The sequence below is a fragment of the Acipenser ruthenus genome, chromosome 19 (assembly GCF_902713425.1).
Source record: "Acipenser ruthenus chromosome 19, fAciRut3.2 maternal haplotype, whole genome shotgun sequence".
Lineage (NCBI taxonomy): Eukaryota > Metazoa > Chordata > Actinopteri > Acipenseriformes > Acipenseridae > Acipenser > Acipenser ruthenus.
In genome coordinates, this window is record NC_081207.1 from 18,997,177 (window position 1) to 19,016,784 (window position 19,608).

General features: G+C 40.0%; 1 protein-coding gene across 1 annotated transcript in view; it reads left to right on the forward strand.

The window, feature by feature from the left end:
• Positions 1–16,674: 16,674 nt before the first annotated feature.
• The window catches only part of LOC117424313 (kelch domain-containing protein 4-like), a 44,617-nt gene continuing 41,683 nt past the window's right edge, over positions 16,675–19,608 (forward strand). The window contains exon 1 of the mRNA XM_058992561.1: positions 16,675–16,960. Within this exon, the coding sequence (XP_058848544.1) occupies positions 16,862–16,960 (99 nt within the window). The 5' untranslated portion in view covers positions 16,675–16,861. The remainder of the gene's footprint in view (positions 16,961–19,608) is intronic.

A 19,608-nucleotide genomic window follows, 5' to 3' on the forward strand; every position in this document is an offset into this window, starting at 1 on the left:
CCCCGGGTTTGACCCGCAACCAAAAAGTTCAGTTTTACACACCAACACTCAACACAAAACACAAACACAGTTTTTAGGGACAGTGAATAGGTGCTGGTGATGTTTTACAGTTCCCCGTGAAATGCAGGGGTGAGGGAGATCTAACACCAAGAATCATTCGATCTCTGTCCCCAATAACTAAAGAATGCCCTAAGCAACGTTTATTACAACTGGATAAGTGTTTTTACCACAGTGACAGAGATATAGTAATTGCATCTGTCAGACCCTATTTAAAATTGTGCGGCTAGATATCTTGTGATTGTTCTATTAGAAATAAACACTGACATCTTCATGCTATTTTCAAATGGTCTGGGAAACCAATGTATTTTCCACTTTCTAACCTTTCTTTTATAATGGTAACAATCATGGTTACAGCATCCAACTATGCTCTTAGATCAAATGATACCGTTATTTTTTAATTTTTTTTAAATTTAGTGTGTCCAAATATAACTTTTCCCCCCAATTTGGAATGCCGAATTGCTTTTCTCCTCATATGGCTTTGGAGACCCGAAGATTCTGTGGGCATCCTCCGATCCCACGACCAAGCCAGCTTCCTTTTTCACCCAGGAGTTCGAGAGTGGATGTCAGTGAGCTACCGACTTCTGGAGGACAAAGGCCAACCCTGCAGGTGTCCGCTCTGAGTTCACTGGGCGCCTGGCCAGCAGGGTTCGCTGCAGAGCAATAAGGAGAAACAGTCCCTGCCAAATTTACCTCCCTAACCCACGGGAGCGCCTGGGCCAATGCGCTGCTCCCTTCGGAGTCCCCAGCGAAGACCCCAGCGAAGACTGCCCTACTTCGCACAGCCAGGATGGGAACCTGCTCTCTATGACACCCTGATAATGCTGTTATTTTGACGGTCTCAAAGATGAAGCCACCCAAAGGCAAAAAGATTATTTTGGAACTTCCGATTTCCCCTTAGGTTAGCATCGTTCTTAACTATTTAAGAAATGACTGTACAGTTCACACATTCTGGGGACTCCTTTATATTTGAGTTTATTGTATTATTGTGTTCGAAACTACTGTATCTGAATGTGTGGTTGTCTTGCCAGGATGCCGTTGTAAATGAGAGCTTCAATCTCAATGGAATTATTTCCTGGAAAAATAATAAAACTGCTGTCACAGAGTCTTACATACCTACATATATAACTACAGTGTATCGAGAAAATAATAACTACCTATTATTTTACTCTCTCATATTGACTGCACACAAAGCAGAAATAGAAGGTGATCTTATTGTATTTTAGCCCACATACTTCCCAAGCTAAAAATACATGTTCTAGTGTTTTTTCAAACTAAGAAGCAAAACAGTTTTTAAAAGTTAGCAAGATACTCTCCCCTACAGTCCCATTTTTTTAAATTCGAAAAGACTCATTATTCTAAACTACATTTCAACAGAATACACAAGTCCTTTTATATATTTAACACATCATTTTATGCCCACATTAGTGAACCCAGGGCCTGAAGGGGATATGATGCGTACAGTTAATACAGTCTGTTTATTGTTTAACAGAATGACTAAGGGCTACACAAATATTAACCTAACCAAATGATGCAGCCCCAGCAATGTGCTATTGATGGTACCGGATATGCCCCTTACAGCTCTTTGGTTGTGGAGAACAGTAAGAGAACTAATTACAAGTGGAAAAAAAATCCCATTGTGGAGAAACACCACACCGTTTATGTAAAGATTAGCTTCATTCAGTTCTAGGGAAATTATAAAGGAAAAACATCTAAATCAAATATTTATTCTGCTCTGTCACAGTTCAAACAATGAGTCACTGAGACACTGAGTACTGTATACTGTAGCATATTGGGGGGGGGGGGGGTGTAAAAAAGGCTATAGGTGCTTTTTTTTACAGTGGTTAAGAATCTGGACTGGATGTCACACTCTAGTCTCCAGGTCCGTCCAGACACCTTGATATTTAAATGATAGTCAATGACGGCTCTGCCGTGTGGCAGTTGACCAGATCTGGAGTTCTGTATCCCGAGCCGAATGCGAGGGCGCTAACGGAGGTTAAGGTCAACACACTGTAAAAACTTCATCGACAGGGCACCATCGCTATGAGAAAAATATTTCTCATTGTTTTCTTTTAAAAAACAATTTGAAACCTACATTTACCAGCATTTGACAGCAGGCTCTGGGGTTGTTAGGATGTATTGCATTGTTCAGTAGTCCACACGGCTCAAGTGATTAAGAAATGAATGGGATCAACACTCAGGACAATGCTGTTGTTACCCCATGATGAAAAAAACATGTATTTCAAATATACAGTAAAGCATGCATTATACATTATGGCTCATATGGCCTTGAAAGGGTTTGGCAAAAGTGATCAGGCAAAAAGGCAGGAAGTCAGGTATCCGTTGAAATAGTGATGCTATTGAGAACTTTTATACAAACAAAAATAAAGTAAAACAAATGATGACAAGTTCTACATTGTGACTGCTTTTAGGAGCAACCCATTGAAGCTCCTTCTTAAGCCCCAGCCTCTACAAGACTGAACAACCCAGCTCGTTGCAGCCTTTTATACACACCAGCATCATTTAAACCAAACTGAATAATTCATTCAAATCAACCACCAATCAAGGCCCACAGTCTTCTCCATTCCATCCACATTCTCATGGTATTGAAATTAAGGCTCAAACAACCCTTTCCTGAGTTCAGTTACTATAATATACTCATTTAACAACAAACACTAACACTATTGAACATTCACCCAAGAAATAAAGTAAACACATTAAAACAGGACTATAAAGATTATGCTGTTATTGATGTAGTTGGTGAAAAAGGTATGCACATTTATACTGTACAATATGGCAGTGACTAATAACAAATACCGGTGCAAAATAAGCAAGCTATTTATTATTATTATTTATTTCTTAGCAGACGTCCTTATCCAGGGCGACTTACAATTGTTACAAGATATCACATTATTTTTACCTACAATTACCCATTTATACAGTTGGGTTTTTACTGGAGCAATCTAGGTAAAATACCTTGCTCAAGGGTACAGCAGCACTGTCACCCACCTGGGATTGAACCCACAACGCTCCGGTCAAGAGTCCAGAGCCCTAACCACTACTCCACACTTTTACACAAAAATAAACACTGTTTACATGTGAGGGGTTTCACCCCCACAGAACTGTTCTGAAAAAATCCAGACAGAGGGGAAAGTGGTTCAGCTTGTCCTTCTCCCTGTGTGGTCTTTGGAACTACCTGGTTTAAATGATTTTCTCCGCAGTCCAGACAGATGATTTTGTTTGTTTGGAAGCAGGCTGTATTTCCTTAAATTGGAGGAGATTAGATTTACGCTTAGGGAATCCACTGAGAAGTGGATGGCAACCCAGCTCCTATTAACTTTACTTGGCAGATGGCATTACCTGGTCATTGGACAATTCAGTATATACACTACACCCTCGCTCCCCTTTTTGTTTTTCCAATTAGACCACTGAATAGCTGCAAGGGTGGAAACTGTGTTTTAAGGAACAACAGTGATTCAAAGTATTCAACCACTTTTTTGTGATGCTGGGTTGGAACATTTTGTAGCCTGCTTTAACCACTGACTGCTTCCTTACAGCATATCCGGTATCACTTCAAATGCTTTTCAGATATTTGTGCAACCACAATGGGCTTACATGCACATGTGCTTACTGTTGAAGATAATATTATTCACATTGCAAAGTTTGCACCAAATGTGTAAAAGTAAATAAATTAAAAGGCAATTTATACAGCTTCTGTAATAGTAAAAAATAACTTAATTAGATGAAAGAGTATCTTATTTCTAGTTTATAAAAGGTTACCATGGTAAAGCTTTTACAAAGTCTGTTTTCATCAATAAACTAACATTTCCTATCTATCAAAACATTGCCACTGTAGGAAAAGTTTCATGCTTTAAAATATGTTCTATCGAAATCTTAATTCAATCAATCAGAAACAGCCTTTAAATAAGGAGTTAAAGCTTTGTGAACAGGGCCCAACCAATTTCTCTAGCAGAAACAAAATTGGGCCTAACTACAGACAAGCAGCCAGGTCAAAAGCAAGCGTCTCTTATTACACTTCAGGTATTACAGTATTTTCAAAATGAATTTTTGCCACATCAGTCGGCTTCATGTTGACAATTACAAGTATTGTAATCCCCTCTACTAAAAATATCTTTAAAAAGGCTTAGCATCAGAGCAGTCAGTCATTCAACATGGAAGAGAGATGGATCTGGGCTGCCAGTGTTGCATCAGACAACTTCCTTTGTTCTCTCAATACCAGCTATTAAGATAAAATTAGCCTTAACTGTGAATTTGCATAACCACAGACATAAAAGATCTTGGGAGATATTCAGTGCAGCTAATATGAACTGCTCCGTAGGTAGACTAATTCACACTGGTGTAGCTTTTCTGTTCTGATAATATAATGTGTTTAACTGCATCAGCTGTGATTAATTAACAGGATATAAATAGTAACTTTTAAATATTGATAACTGAAATACTAATTTTACAAAATAAATCTTGAATAAACCTACACACATGTTTATTCAAGATGCGTTTTTTTTTATTTTATTTTGTAAGATTTTTATTATCACAATGGTTCGGATAATTAAGAACCAGTATAAATTAAGCAAGTGTTTAGCATTCAATTCACATGCTTATTTCTTTCCATCCCAAAGTGTTCCGGAATTATGGGGCCAGGTGGCAACCCTAGTCACAGGAATAACGTCAACACCAGTAGGAAAGCTTGGAGGCATTGTGATCGAAGAGAGAGATCTTTCCAGAACCTTTTATTTAAAATATAATGTGGTATTTTGCTGTACTAATATAGTAAACTATGGGTGACTATTACTTTATATAAATTGTCATGTTATGCACGAATGTAAGAATTGGCTTTCTGTGGTGATCTACTTTTTTCTTTCAAATAGCATATATCTATAGTCGTTTGTGTGATTTATTTTAATTGCAAATATATATCCTGCCCCCTATTACAGTTTTGTTACAGGATTCATTAGTTTATCTCTAATGTAATCACAGTTTTACATATAGACTGCTCATTCTATAGGTAGTTTGTTCCAAGTGCTGTAATTGTATTTCACGCTAGTAATGTGAAACTTTTTTTTTTATTTGTGATCAACAGCTACTTCGAGCAATCAATCAATCGTTTTGAGCCGTGTGTGTGTGTGTGTGTGTGTGTGTGTGTGAATTATTATTATTATTATTATTTATTTCTTAGCAGACGCCCTTACCCAGGGTAACTTACAGTCATAAACAAAAATACATTTCAAGAATCACAGTACAAGTAATAATACAATTAAGAGCAAGATAAATACAATGACTTTGGTTCTAGCAAGTACAAGTATGACAAAATACGATTCAGATAACAGTGTCAGTGATAGTTACATCAGGATATAATTAAATGCAAAATACTACAGATTAAATAACACTTGGCAGATTACAGTACTCTAAAGTACAGGATTAGATGCAGTAAAATAGGGGGCAGATAAGAGCAAGTAAAGCGCATTTAAGGAAGAGTGAGAAGTGTCCCAGGGGAAAAACAGAGGAGTTCTACAGGTGCTGTCTGAAGAGGTGAATCTTGAGGAGGCGCCGGAAGATGGTCAGGGACTGGGCAGTCCTGACATCTGTAGGAAGGTCATTCCACCACTGCAGGGCGAGGGTGGAGAAGGAGCGGGCTAGTACAAGAGTCTTGAACTGGATGCGAGCGGTGATTGGGAGCTAGTGGAGTGAGCGGAGCAGTGGAGTTGCGTGGGAGAAGTGAGGCAGAGAGAACACCAGGCGAGTAGCGGAGTTCTGGATGAGCTGAAGCGGACGGGTGGCGGATGCAGGGAGGCCAGCCAGGAGAGAGTTGCAGTAGTCTAGGTGGGAGAGTACCAGGGCCTGGACCAGGAGCTGGGTGGCGTAGTTAGTGAGGAAGGGTGGGATTCTTCGTATGTTGCTCAGGAAGAATCGGCAAGTGCGTGCCAGAGTGGAGATGTGCTGGGAATAAGAGAGGCAGGGGTCCAGGGTGACTCCGAGGTTCTTAGCGGAGGAAGAGGGAGAGAGTGTGGTAGATTCCAGAGGAACAGAAATAGAGAGATCAGAGGGGGAGGATGAGGAGGGAAAGAAAAGGAGGTCAGATTTAGAGAGGTTGAGTTTGAGGTGATACAAGTGCATCCAGGAGGAGACAGCAGACAGACAGGTAGAGATACGGGAGGGGATGGTGGAGTCAGAGGTGGGGAAGGAGAGGAAAATCTGAGCATCATCAGCATAGAAATGGTATGAGAAACCATAGGATGCAATGAGGGGGCCCAGGGAGCGGGGGTAGAGAGAGAACAGGAGAGGACCCAAGACTGACCCTTGGGGGACTCCTGTTGAGAGAGGGCGAGGTGTGGAGGTTGCTTCATGCCAGGTTACCTGGTAAGTGCGGTTGGAGAGGTAGGAGGAGAACTAGGCCAGAGCAGTGCCAGAGATTCCCAGGTCAGCGAGAGATGATAGTAGAATAGAGTGATCGACAGTGTCAAAGGCAGCAGAGAGGTCGAGGAGAATTAGGACAGAGGAGAGAGAGGCAGCACAGGCAGAGTTTAGTGAGTTGGTGACAGACAGGAGGGCGGTTTCAGTGGAGTGAACAGAGCGGAGCCAGATTGGAGAGGGTCGAGCAGAGAGTGGTTAGACAGGAAAGCTGAGAGCTGGCGGTGTACAGCCGCTCGAGGGTTTTGGAGAGGAAAGGTAGGAGGGAGACAGAATTTTAGCTCTGGAGGGAGCTGAAGGCAGAGGGAAAGAGACCAGAAAGGAGAGAGGTGTTGAGAAGGGAGGAGATGAAGGGAAGTAGAGCAGGAGCAGCAGCTTGAAAGAGGTGAGTGGGGAGGGGGTCCAGGGCACACGTGGTGAGTCTGTGACCCTGGAGCAGGGAGGAGAGGTCAGAGTCTGAGAGGGGAGAGAAGGTGGAGAAGGAGGGTGAGTTAGTAGGGGATGCAGTGGGTGTAGGGTTAGAGCAGGAGGGGGTGCGGGGGAGGGAGAGGTGTTAAAGAGTTTGTGGATATCTGAGATTTTAGAAGGGAAGAAAGAGGCAGTCATCAGAGGAGATAGAGAAGGGAGGAGGAGGGGGAAGGGTTTAGGAGGGAGGAGAAGGTAGAGAATAGTTTACGTGGGTTGTTAGTGGAGGCTTGGATTACAGATTGGAAATAAATACATTTAGCAGAGGAGAGAGTAGAGGAGAAGGAGGAGAGGAGAGTGCGGTAGAGGTCTAGGGCAGCAGGGAGTTTGGTTCGCTTCGATTTCTTTTCAGGAGATCGCAGTGTGATTCTTGCTGAGCGGAGCGCAGAGGAGAGCCAGGGTTGGGGAGGGGAGGGGCGAGCAGGTCGGGAGGTGAGGGGACAGAGGGAGCCGAGGGAGGATGTGAGGGAGGAGAAGAGGGTGGAGGTAGCAGAGTCTACAGAGAGTTGTGAGAAGGAGTCGATAGGAGGGAGGTGAGAGAGAGCAGTGGAGGCAAGGACAGAGGAGGAGAGAAAGCGGAGGTTACGGCAAGAGGTGACAGTGGGGGTAAGAGGAGCAGGGAGAGAGGGGAGAGACAGAGAAAAAGAGATGAAATAGTGATCAAAGAGGTCCAGGGGGGTGACAGACAGGGTGGAGGGGCAGCAGGCCCTGGAGAAGGTGAGGTCCAGTTGACGGCCAGCTTTGTGGGTAGGGGAGGATGGAGAGAGACAGAAGTCGAAGGAGTGAAGGAGAGAGAGGAATCTGGCAGAGTGGCTGGGGTTGGAGAGATGGATGTTGAAGTCACCTAACAGGACAGTTGGGGTAGACAGAGAGGGGAGGGAGGAGAGTAGATAGTCGAGTTCATCGAGAAAGTGAGCGAGAGGCCCAGGGGGACGGTACAGTACAATTAGCAGGAGTTGACAGGGAGAGGTTAGTTGGACAGTATGAAATTCAAAGGTGTTAACAGAGAGTGAGGAGAGGTCGGAGGGGACAGAAAAGAGTAAGGAGGGAGAGAGGAGAAGACCAGTCCCACCTCCCCATCCAGTGAGACACGGGGTATGGGACAGGACGTAGAGGACAGGGCGGCAGGAGTTACAGTGTTATCAGGGGACAGCCAGGTTTCAGTGAGAGCAAGGAAATTGAGAGAGAGGTGGTAGGCAAAGGCAGAGATGAAATCAGCTTTGTTAGCAGAAGAGTGCACCAGAGAGTGTGCGGGAGGGGGGAGAGGCAGAGGGATGAGGTTAGAGGGGTTGGAGGAGCAGCGGCGGAGAGAGGGCAGAGGGCGAGGGCGAGAGGATAGTACAGGGATGTGAGAAACAGTCATAGCAGGACAGGCGAGACAAATAGGCACAGTGAAAAGGGCTTGTAACCAGGAGGTCCCCGGTTCAAATCCCACCTCAGCCACTGACTCATTGTGTGACCCTGAGCAAGTCACTTAACCTCCTTGTGCTCCGTCTTTCGGGTGAGACATAGTTGTAAGTGACTCTGCAGCTGATGCTTAGTTCACACACCTTAGTCTCTGTAAGTTGCCTTGGATAAAGGCATCTGCTAAATAAAATCTGCTAAATAAAGTGGGAGCGGTGGGGTGGAGGGTAGAGACCTGACTAGTAGATGGCGTCTTCCAGAGCGCTGTTAGGTTTGGATCTATTCCAACAGCGTATCAGCGCAGGCCTCCCCTCACTGGACTCCCACAGATAGACTCCCGGCTCTTTTGTTGAGGCTCTTCTGTTAGCTGGCGCACAAATAGCCTGCCTGATTAGTATAACAACTAGATGGGAAAAGAAAAAACTAAACTGTGTGGAAACCAATCAAATAGCAAATCAACTTCTATTCAATTTAACCACACTCACATGGTACTAATCACACACTACCTCACCCAATTCAAACACCATATATATATATATATATATATATATATATATATATATATATATATTAAATCAGCCCCATTATTATACATGAGTGTATAATCTACACAAACCATCTTACATTAAAATATTAAACACACTTACACAATCGTCTCCACTCAGCCTTTTGTGACTCTATGAAATGTAACTGTTACAGTGTTGTATATGCAGTAAACTGCAAGAAATTTGCTTTTTTGGGGGGTATATCAAACCATTTTCACTGGAAGTTAAACCCACCTTTAATACATCTTTCCTGCACTTCAGGGTGTACGAGCATGGTAAATGTTTGTTGTCCATCTTTCTCAGAAAAGGTTACAGGAACAAGTTGTAAAACGTGCGTCGCCATCTTGACAAGAAACCTCTATACCTCTGGCTACAACCATGAACTGTGCCATAAACCCGGTTCAGTGGACCCATGACTGCTGAACCCCTGTATGAGCCCCATAGTATTTCAGTCATCTTTTCTTCCACCTTCTAATAAATGTGTGTGAGACTGAATTGTATCACATGCTTCTGAAACCTCCTCTCCTCATACATGTGACTTGTCTTGCAGCAATTCAGAGATGGTATTTTAACACTGAAGCCAACTTATCTCCAGTGCTCCACAAACATGTTCTGTTAGGTCAGGAATAATGATGTCACGTATCAGTATGTATTTAGGAGCTTCGGCAATACTCTGAAGTCATATGCTCCATTTGCTGAAATATATACAATGTGACTTCTAATTACCCATAGACTTGCCTACAGCCAGTTCACTTAACAAAAAAGAGCTCAGTATCAAAATAGCTAAAAAGACACGCAAATGGAAAATGTCAAGAAAGGCTGAAACAGCTGAAATAGATTAGCTAGATATCAATCCCACAGGATATCAGTGATATGCATATCCTTGCAAATTCAAAATTATATATCCAGAGAGACTTGCCAAAGTCCTTGTAAACGCAAGCTAATGAGTGTCTGCCTGTCTGTCTGTCCAAAAAATGTGTTTCTGTACACTATCTAATTTTAGACTTTTGAGTTACACTTCAAAATGCAGGTATACAGTGGCTCTCAAAAGTATTCACCCCCCTTGGACTTTTTTTTATTGTTACAACATGGAATCAAAATGGATTTAATTAGGAGTTTTTGCCACTGATCAACACAAAAAAAGTCCATAATGTCAAAGTGAAAAATAAAATCTACACTTTTTGTGTTGATCAGTGGCAACAACTCCTAATTAAATCAATTTTGATTCCATGTTGTAAACAATACAATGTGTAAAAGTCCAAGGGGGGGTGAATACTTTTGAGAGCCACTGTATTTACTACATGTAGCTACACTGTAGTTACTATTAACTGCTATTTACTACATGACTTAGCACCTAATTCTATGATTGTGAGGATAGAACTATATATATATATATATATATATATATATATATATATATATATATATATATATATATATATATATATATATATATTAACAATATTCATTTAAATATTAACAATTTTAATAAACACTTGAATCAAACAACACACAAATATTGTGTTACTACAGTGTGGTTAATTAATCTTTGTGATGCAGATTTTTTTTCCAAGAACCCCTCTTTGTACCACTAGCTTTCTGAACCTTGGACTGCTTTTCCCAGTACAATTTTATAGGTTTTCAGTGGCTCGTGTTGATTTTGAATATAATTGAACTATTGTATTAAAATAATTAGGTTCCACTCTGCTCCTGATTCATTTAAATAGGTGTTATTTGCTCTCTCTTAAACACAGAAAACAAACAGGGGACGCAAACCTATCACTAGTCTACCACACCGCTTATTTTAATGGATAGGAATGCTAAAATAAACACCATTGTCAAACGTTTTGACTAGAAGTCTTTCTCAGTGTCTTCAATTTGCAAGACTTTGAGTAAAAACCTTGTCTAAGAATTGTATATGTTTCTTTAGTATTACAATACATACTATTATTATTGTTTTATAGTTATAGATCAATGGAAGGATGATACTAAAATAGTTATTGTGGAATCAAATTGTAATTCACAATTAAACCTGTGGACTATTCAATTAACATAAATGGCAGGGGAGCTAAATTCAGCTACTTTTTAGATAAAAAAAAGGTCCCAAAGTTAGTCAAATCAAACCTCCAACAGTGTATGTTAGTAATTTTTGTCTGTCTGTAAAATACTTGATCAAATGAGACACCACTGTTTTTCGGAATGGAATTTGTGGTCAATAGTGGAGCTTCCAAGCATCTTGAATGTGTTCTAACCAAGGTTTTAAAATGAATTTCTTCTATTGGCCCTAGCAACACTTTTATTTTCTATGAGTCCTGTCATTCTCTGCTTGATGTATTTTTTTAACATTAATACAGCTATGCAGATGTTCCATGAGATGCTAACAGGAGGGAAGACAATGTATTTCAAAACCTTGGTTACCTATAAACTCAAAACAAAAAAAGCTTATACTATACTGCTGCAGTCAATGTGTGCCAGTGCTGCCACCTTCTGGTTAAAGAGTTAAAGAGGTTATTCAATTAAAATTAAGAATAAGGAGATGGCATCTCTTAATAAAATCAGCGATCAATTGGATGAGAATATCCTGTACTTGAGCAGGCATGATAAGACTTCGGAAATAAGAACATTTCTATCTTTCGGTGTATAAAGACAACTGATTTCTATCATTTCATTTCCTGTTTTCTATTGGATGTATTGTGTGTTTGCCGGCACAGATAAGAAATGATTCTGCTGGGAAGCAGGATGCCTCTTGTTAGTACCAACATTCAAGAAACACACTGGGGTTCGAGTCAACAATACATCTCTCTCTGTATTAAAAGCAATGTTTCTGCTTTTTAACTGTTTATTACAGAGGCAGACCCCTTATTAAAGTTTCCCTCAGTAAAAACATTGCAAAGTGTAATAAGGCATAGTGAAAGCATTGGAAACCATAAGTAAGCATGTAAAGTATTTATTTATTTATTTATTTATTTATTTATTTATTCATTTATTTATTTAATATTGCCAACCATGGTAAACTATGGTAAATGCATAGTATAACCATAGGTTATAACATTGGAAAAATGTTTATTTCCATGTGGCTACTTTTCCATCCTCACTCTGTTCAAAAGTTTACTATGGGTTGTTTGGACTCCACATCCCCACACTAAACACTCACAGTCCAGAAATCGCACACAAACGAGAGCCCTTCTTTTGATGTGGCACTTCGGTGAGATGTTGAAGCAATCAGCCTCGTATTGAAAAACAGCTGTGTAGAGTCACTCCAGTGTAATGATACAGCCCTTCACTTGTGAATGTAAGCATAGCAAAGTGTAACAAGCATAATGGAAGAATCGGTCAGTACTGTAAACTGAAATAGTCAGGCCCTCCATGAACACGATGACTCTATGAACTCTACCTGCACTCAAGGAGCCTGTGCATGTAATTGAACTTGACCTGAGGAAACAGGCCTCTCTCTCTGCAGTGTCAGAGGCACTGTCTTATTCACTATAGAGTACTTTTTTAAAGACTGCTTTTTAAATGTCTGCTTTGTTATGAATAAAATCAATGTTATTATTTCTGAAACTATACTGCACTGCTGTCAAAAGCCAGCAACCGGCAGGAATATTCAGGAATATTGAACCGAAAAGCAAACACAAGAAACATATTTCTTAGTTTAATAACAATTTAGCCAAATGAGTGGTATAAATTATTTTAAATAGTGGTGAGGTAAAGGTAGGGTCTTGGGAAGAACTCTTGCTTACATTTCCTTTAACAAATTAATTACAGGGATTACTGTATTTGGATCACAGAGCTTGCAGTCCCCTAATAGTGACTGAGAAATACCACATCAGGCAATAATAATTGAATTATGAAATCGCTGACCTGCAATTAGAGTCTTAGTGTTTGTAATCCATTGGTCTGCTGATGAGGCAGGTTTTAGTCCACTGTTTGAACAGTGTGTACAATGCCAGCGCTGAGAAGCGTCTTTCTCTCTCTCTAGCAGATATCCTACGAGGACCTGAAAAGAGGCTTTCTGCCCTGCTGCTATCGCACAGGATCTGCAGTAGAGGCATCCTGTATTACAGTGGCCTCTCTGAAAGAAAGAACCCTTTCACACTCAAAGTCCTGATCTCAGCAAAATTAAATGAAGCATGTCAAGGTTCAGTGAGGGAATGTCGCTCACAGATCCAGCAATATTTCTGGGCCATTTGAAACCTATTGTTGTCCCAAATGCCATATAGAACATGTATGGCCCAAGGCTTGATATCTATGCATCTCATTAGACTGGTCAGTGGGCTGCAAAATTATTTTATCTGCCCCCAAAAATATATCAACAGTATATCGGTCATGGAACATTAGTTTTGAGAAGGGAAGCCGATTCTCTCATTTTGAGAACATTTGGATCTCAATTTTAAACAGTTTCACTCAAAATAATTCACAATGCAAAAAAACTGGTTCATTTCCATGGTTTGGATAAACATGTGTAACACGGGCTAGATCAGCCAGTGCCTTTGTTATGTAAGTAAGTGCTATCTATCGATCGGCTGCTTTGGATCAAGTTCCCCTTTGTGTTGCGGGCAATACACAACTGTGCAATACAGAACTGAAGAGCAACTGGTAAAAGCCCCTTTACACAAAAGAATAGCATTAATCCATTCAGTGCCATTGTCCTCATTTGAGAACAGGCTACTTTGTCATTTTTTACAATCCACTGACATTTTTGGCAGCTCATGATAGAGCATTGTGTCTCTGGTGAGGCTCTGTTCATTACCTGTTAGGTGTACATATACATTAACTAAATTAAAACACATTAAAAAAATTATAACTCTTGGGCTAACTCCAGGTTTTTATTTTCCATATATATATATATATACAGACGTGCTCAAATTTGTTGGTACCCTTACAGCTCATTGAAATAATGCTTCATTCCTCCTGAAAAGTGATGAAATTAAAAGCTATTTTATCATGTATACTTGCATGCCTTCAGTACGTCATAGAATAAAGCAAAGAAGCTGTGAAAAGAGATGAATTATTGCTTATTCTACAAAGATATTCTAAAATGGCCTGGACACATTTGTTGGTACCCCTTAGAAAAGATAATAAATAATTGGATTATAGTGATATTTCAAACTAATTAGTTTCTTTAATTAGTATCACGCATGTCTCCAACCTTGTAATCAGTCATTCAGCCTATTTAAATGGAGAATAGTAGTCACTGTGCTGTTTGGTATCATTGTGTGCACCACACTGAACATGGACGAGAGAAAGCAAAGGAGAGAGTTGTCTGAGGAGATCAGAAAGAAAATAATAGACAAGCATGGTAAAGGTAAAAGCTACAAGACCATCTCCAAGCAGCTTGATATTCCTGTGACAACAGTTGCAAATATTATTTTTTTTTATTTATTTTTTTTTTATTTTTTTTTAAAATTTAGTCGTCGCCAATTATTTTTACCCCAATTTTCACCCCAATTTAGCATGCCCAATTATTATCTGTATCCCCGGCTCACCGCTCACAACCCCCGCGCCGACTCGGGAAACGGAGGCTGGAACACGCGTCCTCCGAAACGTGCTCCTGCCAAGCCGCCATTTTTCGCACTGCAGATCCACAGCAATGCCACCAGACCTATAGTGCCGGAGGACAACACAGATCTGGCGGCTCCGCTGCAGAGCCACAGGCGCCCTATCGGCCACAGGGGTCGCTGATGCGCGGTGAGCCATGGATTCCCCTGCCGACCTAAGCCCTCCCTACCCGGGCAGCGCTCAGCCAATTGTGCGCCGCCCCCTAGGAACTCTCGGTCACGGTCAGCTGTGACATAGCCTGGATTCGAACCTGCGATCTCCAGGCTATAGGGCACATCCTGCGCGGAGCGCCTTTACTGGATGCGCCACTCGGGAGCCCCAGTTGCAAACATTATTAAGAAGTTTAAGGTCCATGGAACTGTAGCCAACTTCCTTGGCCGTGGCCGCAAGTGGAAAATCGACCCCAGATTGAACAGAAGGATAGTGCGAATGGTAGAAAAAGAACCAAGGATAACTGCCAAAGAGATACAAGCTGAACTCCAAGGTGAAGGTACGTCAGTTTCTGATCGCACCATCCGTCGCTTAACTCCCTGTTAACAGGTGCAGAAGTCTCATTGAGAGCTACAGAAAACGTTTGATTGCAGTGATTGCCTCTAAAGGTTGTGCAACAAAATATTAGGTTAGCGGTCCCATCATTTTTGTCCATGCCATTTTCATTTGTTTTCTTATTTACAATATTATGTTGAATAAAAAATCAAAAGCAAAGTCTGATTTCTATTAAATATGGAATAAACCATGGTGGATGCCAATTATATATATATATATATATATATATATATATATATATATATATATATATATATATACATCATCTTCAAACAAGTGTTTTGGATGTATAACAAAGCTTTTGGAAAAAGGGATTTGTTGCATCACAGAATGGTATAAACATATTTTATGTGAGTGCATCGCTGTTGTTTTTTTTAAGGGGGATACACAATACATGTTAAGTGGAGCTAGCAAAAGAAAAACTGTTTTAAAATGAAAAAAATGCGTTTCTTTAAAAACCGCACATCTGAAACCTATGTAGCTAATGGAAGTGCAAAATGGGTTAAGATTTATGGAATTATTTTGTTAACTACAATTACTTTAAACTTTTTTTTTAAAAGAAAGATTGGACAAAAACAGATTCCGAATTTGACAGTTGTAATACATCAGAAAATGATTATGAACAGAAAGATATTAAATAAAGAAAGTGACCAGTCACATCGCCCATCAAAATGAATGGAAGAGTAGAGAGCCTAAATGAACACAAACAATCCTGCCAGGCTGTATACATAACATTTAGGAATCCATGGTGTGTATAGGTATAACATTTCTTCCAGCTAGTAATGTTGTATAAAGTTCCTGATTCCATGCACACGTGACGATATATTTGCCTGCATCCAACTAAATCAAAAGTCTTATGTTGCTAACTTCAGTCATTCCCAGCATTGAAAACATGTCTGGAATGGATCGGATTCAAACACTCGTCCAGCCAATATAATTTGAAATACCAATCGTGCCACCATTGCTGAGGTTGTTTGAGTTTCTCTGGTCATGCAACTTTCTGACGATTATTATTATTATTTATTTCTTAGCAGGCCCTTATCCAGGGAGACTTACAATTGTTACAAAATATCACATTATACATGTAGCACATTATTTTTTCATACAACTACCCATATATACAGTTGGGTTTTTACTGGAGCAATCTAGGTAAAGTACCTTGTTCAAGGGTACAGCAGCAGTGTCCCCTACCAGGGATTGAACCCACAACCCTCCGGTCAAGAGTCCGGAGCCCTAACCACTACTCCACACTGCTCCACAAACTTTACATTTTCTCAAATGTAGCTAGTAGTGCACGACCACCGTCTGGTGGTCGCAAGACACAAGTATGAACCAGCCTTTACACTAACTACAGTGCAACACTTTGATTTGTATCAACTCAAATGAGGTGGAATAAACTTGACAGAGAATGCATGGACTGCCAGTTGTCGCCAGAAAGATATACATTCAAATAAAATGTATTAGAAATTAAAAGTTCAATTTACACAGGTGCTAATAATAGATCTATTTAAGTTCTATATACTTTCATAGTTTAGCTTTCTGTCCAATTTATAATATCTACTCGGAAAGCAGACATTGTTGACAATCTACAACATTATGCGGTGGAGAATCACTTCCATGATATATAAAAAAACAAGATGTAGCCTTATCTCCAAACTTTCCAGCAGTGGTCGCTAGAGTCATTGGCAGACGTCTTACTGGCTGCCTCCCCTACTGTGTCGTAATAGGAAGTGACACAAGTTTCACCAGTAGTCGTAGGAAGTGCTGTGTTGTTATTTTCCCATGTGTGTTTTTGGCTGTACAGCTTGCTCCACGTTTTACCGCTGTTTTCAAGACGGAGTCGCGCAGGAAACATAAACATGGTCAAGAAAGGCAAAAAAGAGAAGAAAGTGAAGGGGGCTGAAAAAACAGCCGCTAAAATGGAGAAAAAAGTCTCCAAAAGATCGAAGAGAGAGGAGGTGAGTCGGATGTAATGTTTTTAGTAGCTTCTAGTATACCGGTAAACAACAACATGATAAACTTTGCGAAAGAGAGGTGGAAAAAAATTACAAATTGGGGATAGCGGATTATTTACCAAATTAAATAAATAGTCCGTTTAAATACATGAGAATTGTTGACACGCCATGTAGGAATAACATTTAACTGAAAAATACTTTATTTGAATTATACAGACATTCTTAGATTTAAAAAAAAAATGTTGACAGGTAGACAACGCAGCTCCCAATGGTGTCATTAAACTTGATGAAGATTAAACTCCTGAAATAAGCATCAACGAGCTCTCAAAACATGACAGCTTTTGACATTTTATAATTTGAAAAGGACATACAGCCCAAGTTTACCAAAGACTATACCAGGGCTTCTCAAACTCGGTCCTGGGTACCCCCTGTGTCGGTTTTAATTCTAACCGAGCTCTCAGTTACTTAACTAGACCCTTAATTGAACTAATAATTTGCTTAATTAGACATTTGTTGTTTTGTTTTCAGCTCTTAAACAGTTGCAGTTCAAGTTACTTATCAAATGTTATAGCTAACTTATAATATATAACTGTTCAAGAGCTGAAAACAAGTAAAAAAAGGTATAATTAAGCAAATCATTAGTTCAATTAAGGGTCTAGTTAAGTGATTGAGAGCTCGGTTGGAATGAAAACCAGCAGACACAGGGGGTTCCCAGGAGTTTGAGAAGCCCTGCTCTACACTGTGTCGACGGCTTCTGCCTGTCACGACCCCCCAACAAATTATGTCAAATAAGCCATCACTAATATATTTAATATACAGCATTATACAGTATAGTAGATTAACTGTGATATACAAACACTAGCTTGAGACCTTGAGAAATATTGTCTTCAAACTGATTGTTTACAGTTGCATATCAGAAGATATTTTTGAATGATCTTTTTACAGTATGAACAGGAAATACAGATACATTTCTTAGTATAATGAACTGGGGCCCGTTTCACAAAAGCGATTTTGGACGATTAGCAATAGCAAGCACCTTGCAAATAAAAAATAAAAAAAAAAAAAAAAAAAAAATGATGAAACTTTCACAGCCCTGTGAAAGTTTTATCAAACTTTCACAGGGCTGTGACATCGCCGATGTTCACCAGAAACCTGCGAGTGCCAGACAGTAGCCACCAAGTAGCAATTTTCATCGCAGATCCTGTTTTAGGACATACCATGGCCGTCATACTACTAGCTCGCTGTGGTATTGTACATTTTTAAATGGATTTCTCAAGTAAAACATTCTGATGACAACATGAGCTTGTCTCCCAACACACACACGCACACATGTATAGGGCTGAAATGGAGGTATAACTGCAGTATACAATTATTTTAGGGATATGTACAAAAGGTTTATAATTACAAAATGATTTTTCATGATGTGTAACCCAAAGCTATGTGGGTGAAAAACAGTAACAGAGGAAAAGTCAAGCTGTAAAAAGAAGCAGGGTTGGTTTATTAAATACAATCATATAAGAAAAGTGCTGATTTATTCAGTATGATAATAGCATTATTGGGCAGATTGCCTTGAACTGGTGACAGTGCCATGCAGCAGTTATTATGTGAATTATTATTATTATTATTATTATTATTTATTTCTTAGCTGACGCCCTTATCCAGGGCGACTTACAATTGTTACAATATATCACATTATTTTTACATACAATTACCCATTTATACAGTTGGCTTTTTTTACTGGAGCAATCTAGGTAAAGTACCTTGCTCAAGGGTACAACAGCAATGTCCCCCACTGGGGATTGAACCCACGACCCTCCGGTCAAGAGTCCAGAGCCCTAACCACTACTCCACACTGCTGCCCTATTATTATTATTATTATAGTAATAATAATACAAACTACATTAAATGTGTACAATATTTAAGTTAAATAACACACAAGCATGATACAAATAAATAAAATGGACCAAACTCAAGTGACAAAGAGAGTGACAAGCACCTCCTTCTCACTTCTAGATAAAAACTATCTAAAAGAAAACCGCCGATCCCCAAATCATGGAAACAAAAAGCACTTTCCACAATTCGTCTCGGCTAAAGGTCACCACAGCAATAACAAAGTTGTGTTGTTGCAGCGGCCACCTCTGTTATTACCTGCCCCACACATTTAAATAATGAAGCTAGATGCAGCTTGATTAACAGGCACGCCCCCTAATAAAGACTAATAAAAGTGTCAAGGTAGCGAGTGTGCTGAGCTGGCTACATACTGTTAGGCCAAGTAAAAAGGAAAAGTAAGCACAGATAAGTAAACTTTTTCTATACGTGTACTGCATTTACTTTTCTTTCTACACAGCTGAAGAATGGCTGTATGTATGTTTGTATGTATGTATAGAACTTCAAAGTACAACCTGTCACTTCTACACAGCTCCATATCTGTCGACAGTGAGGTATTTTGGTTTACCTCAATCAACTTTAAAGCTTTTTCATCACCCTTTTCTTTTCATTTTGTTCTGCTCGCTAGGTTTATCCATTTCTTTCTTATTTCAGCTACTGTTTGCTCCTCCCCAGCAGTGTTTACAGCATCAGTGATCATCTGCAACTTATTTTTTCTTCGTGACTAAAACTTCCAGAAAACGTGCCGAATAGAACGGGTTTGT